The sequence below is a fragment of the Hipposideros armiger genome, unplaced genomic scaffold (assembly GCF_001890085.2).
Source record: "Hipposideros armiger isolate ML-2016 unplaced genomic scaffold, ASM189008v1 scaffold_97, whole genome shotgun sequence".
Classification (NCBI taxonomy): Eukaryota; Metazoa; Chordata; class Mammalia; order Chiroptera; family Hipposideridae; genus Hipposideros; species Hipposideros armiger.
The window spans coordinates 3,165,917-3,176,384 of record NW_017731447.1 but is presented as its reverse complement, the minus strand read 5'-3'; the positions used below and the strand labels follow the sequence as shown (position 1 = coordinate 3,176,384).

The 10,468-nt window shown below is 36.6% G+C and overlaps 1 protein-coding gene across 1 annotated transcript in view; it reads right to left on the bottom strand.

The window, feature by feature from the left end:
- TNPO3 (transportin 3) overlaps window positions 1-10,468 on the bottom strand; it is an 88,863-nt gene that overhangs the window by 33,987 nt on the left and 44,408 nt on the right. Inside the window, exons 6-12 of the mRNA XM_019646091.1 lie at window positions 9,928-10,066; window positions 8,509-8,655; window positions 6,438-6,545; window positions 4,625-4,716; window positions 2,654-2,793; window positions 1,273-1,464; window positions 386-402 (exon numbers count right to left, since the gene is read on the bottom strand). Coding sequence (XP_019501636.1) covers window positions 386-402; window positions 1,273-1,464; window positions 2,654-2,793; window positions 4,625-4,716; window positions 6,438-6,545; window positions 8,509-8,655; window positions 9,928-10,066 — 835 coding nt within the window. The remainder of the gene's footprint in view (window positions 1-385; window positions 403-1,272; window positions 1,465-2,653; window positions 2,794-4,624; window positions 4,717-6,437; window positions 6,546-8,508; window positions 8,656-9,927; window positions 10,067-10,468) is intronic.

Here is a 10,468-nt window from a genome sequence, read left to right as displayed (position 1 = left end):
AACTGAACTGATTTTTCCTGACAGTCTATTAGCCATGGATGTGTAGACTTTTATTTAAAACTTGAGTGGGGTTGGGGGGGAATCTAACTTAAATATGATTTTTCCTTTTAATTCATTTCTACAGAAAATAACGTAACTTAAAAGAATTTTGTATATCTAGAATATACCACTGAAAACTGGGATGCCACATTCTATTACAGGTTAGACATCACTTCAGCATGAAGGTTTAATTTCACTAGAAAATGACAAGATGGCAACAATATCACAGCAGTAGTTACAAAGAATATCTGACTCTGATTTAATGCCTTATTATCTATGCCTATGAAGGGAAACAACAAAAACCCATGGAACAAAAAGAAAAACTGTCTTGGAAAAATGCAGTTACACTGGCTGGTAAAGATCCTGGTCACAGAAGTGGGAAAAAACAGCTAGTTCAGACGTAAGGTCATCCAGTCTTGCCAAGGCTGTCTGCCACTCCCAGAGGCTTAAAAGATGCTGCACAGGTCATATAACCCAATCTTTTATTTGATATCCCCCAATCCCTTGTCAACTACCAGCTGTAAGGATTTCACTACCTCTTGAGACACCCCAATCTGTCTTCAGAAAGTCTGGTTAGAAAGCATTTTCTTTCTAGGAGCCAGTGAACTGTCAACAGTTGATCATTCATAGACTAAATCTATTCCCCCTTTTATAACGTAGTATTTTAAATATATAAAAATAGCCAACATGTTTAAAGTCTCTTCTAAGTCTTTTTTCCTAGCTTTAATCTAATATCTCTAGTTTTTCTGTTACTCTGTGCTTCATCACAACCCTGCCTATGTGCCTCTAGACAGGCAATCACTCAGTGTAAGCTGACCAGTAATGGCTAAGGGCCACTAAGAGACCAGGGCTCTTGATTGCTACTTATAGGATTGATCCAGGCACGCTACCTTTAAATTTCCTCTTACCTCTTTCGTATGGCAGTGCTTATTTGATCTCCCTTCTTATTCTTCTTCTAACTCAAAAAGGACTACTTTTAGTTCAAACCTGTTGTCTCCACCCCAAATCTAGGTCTGTGCTATACATACTGTATGTAGTTTGAATTAGTTATATAGCTTTAAAATAGTCTAAAAATGCATGTACACATAATCAACACACTCCCCTCTGAATGGAAAAACCACCTTCCCCATCACTAAGTAAACTGCAACTGACAAATTGGGATATGACTGATGTAAGACAATCCCTCGAAGTGCTTACAGGAGACTCTTCCTGGTTACTAGCCTAGGTAAGTACCTTTTAACAAGCCCACAGCAGCTTCTGGAGACAACATGAAGGAATCAAGGGAACGGGCAATCTCCAGGAGTCCATTAAAGTGCTGAGCCATGTGGTCTCGGCAGACAGAACAAATGTTATGAATGGCTTTGGCTGCAGCAGAAGCCAGAGGCTTTTCACAAAGGCCTTTCATCAAATAGCCCAACACAGGGTCTAAGGAGAAAACCATACAGTAGAGATTACATATTTGGAAGTCAAGGAAAACTTCAAGTTTGTTAGAACAGAGGTTTACATTCCCTTTCTTTTTAAAGCAAAAGAATCATTTTAAAAAATGAATGTTTTCAAACCCTAATATATAAAACATATAAAAATGGAGCTGATCTCACTGACATAGCGTCAGGGAGCCCTATCAGAGTCCTATCTATGTGTGTATCTTCCATTTCTTTCCTCATGACAGTCAACTGCTGCTTGTTGCTAGGATTTCACAGAGCAGTTTGAAAACCACCGACTCAGTTTGAAAATCACTAGTGGATATGACCATCCAAGTATTAAAAACAGGGTAATGTGAGAAAGAATGTAAAAGCTCAGAGAGCCACCATTATACTCAGAGATGAATCACTTTGTAAAACAGTCTACATTAATCGGACAATGGCAGTTACCTAAAGCTGACACTTTCTTACTTACTTCTTTAGTAACAAAAGGCCTTAAAAACACACAGACGGATCTTTAGCACTTCTAGAAGAATTCATTTATTTTGCTTTACTTTATCAAATGTAAGTGAATGTTCCAAGAAAATTGACTATAAAGATGAATTACTATAAAGCAAATCTTACTTATCTTTTACCTTGCTTTATAAAAATCATATTTTTCTACAGAAAACCCCAAGAAAAATCATGTACAGAAACAAGCAAAAAAAGGAACACACATCAATCATTATTTAAGCAATCAATAAAAAAAATCTTGTGTAAAATAAAATCAAGTTGAAAGGTGGTAATTAATAAAGATAAGTACAGGAAACACATTAAAGGGAGTGTGTAACTCTGGAAAACCCTCTCCTTAGCTTTAGCTTTTAAGTTAGAGCCATAGGAGAGTCTGATTAGCTCAAGCACAGCCAAAGGCTAATAGCCAAGACAGAAATGTTCATTCTGAAGCAGTGTGCTGGCAGCAAACTTTGCCCTATCTGTGGATCTTATCTTTCAAAAGTCCTTTCTCCAAAGTCTGATCAGATTACAGATGTTGTATCAACTAAGCAATAACTCATAATATTTACTCTTGGTGTCTAGGAACATTCTACCTATCAATAAAAGAGAAAGCAGGAAAATGAGAGCAAAAGTAAGAGAGAGGAAGAAGAAAATCAGAAAAACCAGTAGCAGCAGCAGCTAAGGGGCGAGTTCACACATACCAAGGAACTGAGGATTTCGATCAACCACTTCGCTCATCTCTCCAACCAATTCAATGCTGGTGTATCGCACCGCAGTGTGTACAGTCTCTGGGAGACGGACAACTCCTTCCAGGACCTCCACAAGTGTGGGATTGTTCTCCCTGAGAACAGAAGGCAAGTGCTCAGTTACTGATTTCAGAGGTCAGGTTCTGGCCAAGTAACAGGCTGCAATGACACAAATCATTGCTAAAGGGCTTCTTTCTAAATAAATAACCGTTTGAATAAAAGTGCTTAGCACTTGGCACGGAAGTTTAAATCCTCAAAAAGGGGGAAAAGAAAGAAATGGAAGCTATCACTGTTTCAGAAGCATACTGCTCCTTAATTCTGAATGCCAGTGAAGCATCTAACACACATCCTGCTATCAAATAAGGCTCTTCAAATTGGAGAGGCAGGCATTTGTTGTGAATGAATGTCTTCTTTTAAAGACTGTTTTATTTATTTCTGTATCTGCAGCACTTAGAACAGTGCCTGGCACATAGTAGGCACTCCGTAAATATTGCTGAACGGCTACATGAATGAATGAACAGTTCTCACAGACCACTCTCTATTAGCTGTGACTCTCCAGAAGGTTTCTTATAGCTGGGCACTGGAAACTAAGAACAGTTTAGCACGAGTGGGCTGGCTCACTGACAAAAGGCACAAGAACACAAGCTGCAGGAACGGGTAAAGGTACCCTGACTTGGAACATGAGGGTAAATCAAAGGAAACCAAATACTTTCCACAGCTCCATGGATTTTATTTTCTCCTTTTCCTTCTCTTTATTCACTCCTCAAGAACATTGGCTGAAGTTCTTTTAAGTAGAGTGGAGAATGCCCCCAAAGTGGTAGAACACAATCCAGAAATGAAAGATGTTTAAAATATAAACAATATCCTGGATCCGAGCAAGAGCACTTCCTGATAAACTAGTCTATTAATTCCTCTATATATATTAAAAATTTACAATCATGCACTTGGCTTGAAATGCAGATAAACAAAAAAAGAAAGAAAATCGTGTCTCATTTATGTTTCGCAGGGACACTAGCTAATTATTGATACTCTCTACCTATCTTTTTTCACACCAACACATATCAGTTAGAATATGAGTGATTTGAATAATCTTCAGGCTGTCGATGAAGATTCCGGAAGACACCAAAACAGGTTTAAGAATAAACAGTATAGGATGTAATTCAGGACCAGAAGCTTTTAATGGAGAAAAACGAACCTAGTCTTGTGTCCCTGAATATTTACTGGATTAGAAACAATATCAGATTTCACTGACTAGGCCCTGTAAGGCAGCTAAGAAAGAAGCACTGTACTTTTTACAAATACATGCCTTATCCATCTTTCCAATCGAGGCCCACGATAGAGAGCTCAACTGCAGGTATCTGATCATAATACAAGAAAACTTGACAGATACTAACATCAATTTATAAACTCATGGCACAAAGTAAACTGTTTTTAGGGATTCGTGTTAAAATCATAAATAGAATTTCTATTCTAAGCAATTAAAAATCAAATTCTAATAATTAAAAAATTTCCAATAGCAATAACAAAAATAACTGCCCTTTAGATTCTGCTATTCTTTTAGGTAAAAGAGTGCCTATGCCTCGCCTCTCTAAAACTCACAAATAAATCTCTAAGACAGAAAAAAAGGAGAACAATATTTTTTATTATACCAACTTTCACAAAGGATCCTTGGATGAAAAAATAAATCAGCATTCTTTTCCTAGCATCAAGAACAAAATAATTTTAACTCTAGCAAATGTGGTTTAAACATGGATATCAGCAACACATGCTACTTCGGGCTAGACTCTAGAAGTCAGAAGACTAGGTTGCAATTATAGAAGTAAGAAGTTCTAAGAGTTTCCAAATATATACCACATGAGAAAAATGGTATAATTTTCCTTCCTTTGATATTTAGAGTTCCCAGCAAAAGACTTATTAGACACTCACGGATCAACACTCTTTGCTATAGCAGCCATGATAAAGAGAACCGCTTCTGTCACCTCCCAGGGTGGGTTGCCTTCTTTCAGAGTAGAATACAACTAGAGAAGAAGAGGTGGATTACGGATCCATTAAAAGGAAAACAGAATAGAATTCCAAAACAAACAAAACAAAAAATCCTGTTAGTTAAAATAAATCCAGCTCCTTGTATCTAAACCTAATTAATTGTCTCTTGGAGCCAGGGGAGAACATTATTTTCATTTTTCACAGCCTCACTAATTATTAATCTATAAGTAACTACTAATTTAATATTTGAGATAAACCCATTTAGGTTTCCAAGAATATACCAAGATTACTGTCTGGCCCCCACAAAATGAATATTATGGAAAAAACAAAACATATTACATGAGTGTCTTTTCCTGGTCCGGATAATAACTGGTAAATACATAAACACACTTAAAATTGAGATACACTGTAAATCCTCTATATATGCATTGGCTTTACATTTCTATTGTTTGAACTACTTCTCTACATCAACACTAGTAGCATAGATTTAATTCCTAAAAAGTAGCTGTCTAAAAGCACCTATTCACAATACAATATCCAAACAAGGGGGGAAAAAAGGAAATCAAGCAGAATATTCAGAGATGTCCAGAAATTTCCCAGGGTATTTCCAACTGTGGAATGTGACTGGGTGTTAGTCTAAATAAGATTTCTGTAGTAAAATAGCAGAGACAGCTAGGTAAGACAAAATTAAATAATTCTGTTGTTATACGAACTTCACAGAGCCTTTAATATTCTATTTAAGTGACTTCCCAATTTTAATTGATAATAGAACCTTTTTTGCCAAAGAATATTTCATGGGACTGGTGTTCCACAGAACACATCTTGGACAACACTGATGAATTATGTAAATTATAAACTGAGGTCTGGAGAAGAACAAGTAACTTGCTCAAAGCCACAGAGCCAGTGAGAGAAGAAATGAAATCTGTGCACAGGTCATCTGCCTGTGACCTGGGGATCTCACTGAATCTGTTTTCTAAGAATCTCCAACCCGCTGTAGGTAGGTCAATAAACACACTTTGCTTAATACAAAGAAAAATAGCTATAATTTTATTAACTTTCTAGATCAGATTATGCCCCAAAATGGCTGGGTTACAAAAAATTACGATAGTTCAGGATTGTTGAAAAGGCATCAAAACTCGTATTTCAGAGCTCAGAGCATGATCAAGCAATATGAAAACCACTTGAAATTATGCTAATGTTAAGTGATGTGGAATGGTGATGATTGCAACCTTACATGAGGTAAAGTGTTACTCACTGATTGTCAGGAAAACCACAGGACTATGAATCTTCTACTCTAGTATAGTCACCTCTGGGATGAAACTGCACGGGAATCTAACCGTAAGTGTGGACAAAGGAAATGCCAAATAACTAAAAGAGTTGCCAGGAGTTGGTACATAATTATTAAAGCAGACAAACTTGCTATTTTTCCTGGCTAGGTCCAAATTCCCTAATAGTATCTTGGGGGCTTTAAGGTTTATCTCTGATTTTCCACTCCAACTAGACAAGTGGAACAGCTCTCATTAGCAAGAGTCATAGAGCAAACCATAACTGAACCATCCATCGGCTGCAATTGGCTTGTAAAATAGTAAAGAAACATAGCTACTATATGCCAGGCAGTGTGCTAGGCACCTGCATATCTATTGTCCTATTTAGCCATTGAGATTGAAGAAAAAGATGGAACATTTATAGAAGACACAGAAGTGAACACAATTAAAGTGATCATTAAAACTGGTTAAGAATCTCCAAACGGGCTTACCTGAGCAAAACACTCCATAGACCCAATCAGGAAAATCAAGTCTTTCACCAGGTCTGATACCCTCATCCGAAACTCCCCAAAATCATCAGTCTCCTCAGGAACCCCCTCCTGAAAATTTCAAATCGAATAACATTTGTTTTAAACTCACGAAGGCTTTCACTGACCTCTATCAAATCAAGAAGAAAAGGCCATTAAGCAGTCTAGTCCCAATGAACAAAAGGTCAATTCCCTAAATCACATGGATGTTTTACTGTAGAGCATCTCCCAAACTTCTGGGTACGTCAAGTCAATAGAACCTATACTCAACCACCTTTACTATGAGAAGCTCTTCTTCTATTTCATTTATTTTTTTCATTTCCAAGCTACACCTTGTTCTGTTATTAGAAAAATTTGGAGTGGTGAGGGTGGGAAATGACCTGGAAGACATGCTAATTTAAGAGTTTATAAGCTTATCTCGATATGGTCTAGCTTTTTAGCACTGAATAAGCCTCTGAAGCTTTATGGTTCAAGATCTACTAAAATCAAGCATTATCACAATAACTTGCCACCACACCACAGAATAGAATTTCAGACTTTAAAAAGAATTTTATATAGGTGGAGACATACATAATAAAACAAGTATAATAAAATATTAATGGTAGAATTTAGGTAGTAGGTGTACAGATATTCACTGTAAAATCACTTCGCTTTTTCTGTATATTTGAAATTTTTCATTAAAAAAAGAGATCATTTACATTTCATGCTTCTTAAATATTTCTTATTCCAATACACTCCTATGAGTAAACACAGGCTTACCAACTGTGAGATGGTTAAGGGCATGTATAAGAATCTTGGACCATGAAATCTGAAAAAAGCCTTTAGTACTACTGAGAATTGTTGGTCTAGTTCAACCTCTTTGCTTTAAGATGAAGAAATTAAAGTAAAGGAGTGAGGAGGAAATGATGGCTGTCTCAGGTGAGATAATGAATCATATAGCACTATACACCTATAAGTGCAGGGAATTACCTGCAAGGGAAATAGTGCCACAATACTAAATACTAGCAAAGGGAAGAAGGGGATCAAGCAAGTAGAGCATTTAAACCAGAGCAGGCCTGCTTTTATTTACATATCAGGCTGCCAAGTAGTAAGAAGTGAAGAGAGAATTCCTCAGTTAAAAAAAAAAGTATTGAAAACCACTAGATCACTAAGGTTCTGTGGAGACACAAAATACCATGACTGAAATAACAACGTTAACACAAAAATGAAGAGAATAATACAGTTTTCATGTCAGGTTTACTTGTAAACATGGAAAAAAGCTCACTCCAGATCCTAAGTAATTGGACAGGGATTAAACTGACCAACCAAACCACCAAAAGGATGAAATAAATGACTGTAAAATCTGAAGAGACTGAGCAAAGAATGGAGGTTGAAGAGTTTCTGAATGGACTATTTTATAATATTTCTAGTATATTTTCCTGTAAGCAAATAATTATTTCTGTCTTTTCTTTTAAATTATAAAATCAACATAAATATTAAGAAAAATGTATGTATGTGGGAGGAAAATCATGCTATTCTACACATCCTCACACAAATATTTCACTTTTGTATTAGTTTTAATCCAACCACATACTTCATACTATTAAAACAGAGTATAAAAAAAATAAGAGTATAAAATTTCGTATTCCGATTTTTTTCATTTAGCATGCCAACTATCACTATTTCAAGGTATTATTTTTAACTGCTGCATAATGGTACATCAAGTTACTACATCATAATTGAAGTAACTCTTCTTATACTGATGCACATGGGTTTACCATTTTCTACTTTTATAGCTAATGCTTTGTACATAAAGTAGCTATTTTTTTCTTCTGCAGAATTATTTAAGGTCAATTCCCAAGAGAATTAACTGGCTCAGCAGGGTTGATTTCTTTTTAGGTCTAATACTCTTCATTACACCGGTATTGATTTCTTCAGTGTAAGCGATAGACTGATAGAAAACCCGCAGATTCCATTAGCTTTTTCTCAAAAGTTCCCTTTCAAATGGGCACGGACAACAGGAGGAAATTGAGCGTTGAAGAAGTAGAGAACTCACATGGTCTGGTTCCAGCTGGCAGTGTCGAGCCAAGGCATGAAGCAGCCTCTGAATGTAAGCTTTGAAGATGCCGTGAATAACTTCATCATTAGTTTTGTACAAATGCTCTCCTAGTCGGTACCAAAAGTTAAAGGAAATTTCTACTACCTGTTAAATTAAAAGAGAGAAAGATAAAAAGGAATGTAATGAGTTTTATTATTACTAGGGCCATATAGGAAACAAACTATACTTAATATGAGTGGAACCAGTTAAGAAGCCACATTTTTCTCTAGCAGATTTGTTTTTTTTCGTTTTTCTTCTTCTTTTTTTTTTTCCCTAGCAGATTATCCTCCCAAATTACCTTCCCATGTTAGACCCAAAACTCCACTTAGGATGACTGGTTTTACATTCGCTATTTAGCCCTGAGATTACTACTCCAACAGTATATTGGATTCTGAATTTAGAAAGACTGAAAAATAGGAAGAGTCCTTCCTTTAAAGTCATTTTTCCGAAATTCTGAAATCATTTTATGTTTGAGATTAGAACACCTCTAACCTGATAAACCATCTGCAAATCCCTGCACATATCGTAACTTTTTGTCACTCTTATTCGCTAGCTTTCTTGAATGGGAGAGAAAAGGGAGGAAAAGTCTGGGACTTTACCCACAGCTTACCTTACTTACAACACTGTTTAATTTAAAGGAGTGATGATTATTATGCAGTGCTATACTTCCTCCCAAAAATATTCTGAGTTTCATTCAAATCCAGATATCCTCATGAGATTACATTAAATGAATAAACATTGACTACTCCCCTTTAGAAGGGCCCTATATCATTCTTTTCCCATCAAGAATCCAAAATAGAGCTATTTAAAACAATACCCAACTTGGGGATTCTTTCTTACTTCTTATACTACTGAGTAAATGAAAAGATTTTTGAAAATCTAGCAAACTTAAAAGAAGCAAGGTGTCTTACAGATTTTGGAACGAAGGAGACTTTTTAAGTCCTTCCAATCCCTTTCTCATTTCCATCCATAATTTGGAGACAAATTTTGGATGTTAAAACTTGTGGAGATGTAGTTAAGATGTGTTTTTTTGGGGGGATATTTTTGTTTTGTTTGTTTTTAGGCTGTAGAGATCTAAAGAATAACTGAAGCTAGAGAGGGGGCTCAGTAGAAAGGTAGGTTTTCTTACTAACAGATTCCTTGAGGTGCATACACCAATCAGCCCAGCTAGCCAGGTAAAAAAAATAGAAAAGGATTCAAAGCAGGAGCCCAAACATAGTTTTTTAAAAATCCAATACAAAGGGAAATTCCCACACACATTAATTAAAAATAAGACCATGACTTCCCACGAATAAAAAGCTGGGTGAGAGGCAATGGAATACAGATAACATGCAACCTAAAACGTGGAGAATGGCTTTCGCACAGTATAAATACTACCTCATATTGAGGATGTCCTGCACAGATAAGCAGTAGTTCCAGAGTCCGTAGGTCCCCAAGACCTTGTCCAGGAGTACAAACAATTTTTTCAAGAAAAGTTTCACATAATTCAGTGAAAATACGGCAGTAATTCAGAACTCTGCAGATGAAAAAGGAATGAGAGCACCAAGTCAGAAATCTGGGCATTCTACATACATACTCACTGACACAGTTAATCAAATAAAGACAAGGAGCTTCAGTCCAGTGGACATGCAGTGATTATTTTGCTACGCTGTATCACAATCTCCACAACAGCCACTTTTATTTACATCATATACTTTTATACACATAACCAAATGACTCATGAGTCAGTTCAAATTCTCAATTACTAAACACTCGTATAAAATTCCCAACAAGGGCCGGCCGAGTGGCGCATTGGTTAACAGCTGGCTTGGGACGCCAGAGGGCCGGTTCGGATCCCACATATGAGGGCCAGTGACACTGCCCTCTACAGCTAAGATGCTGAACAACAGCTCGACCTGGAGCTGGGCTGCCATGAGTC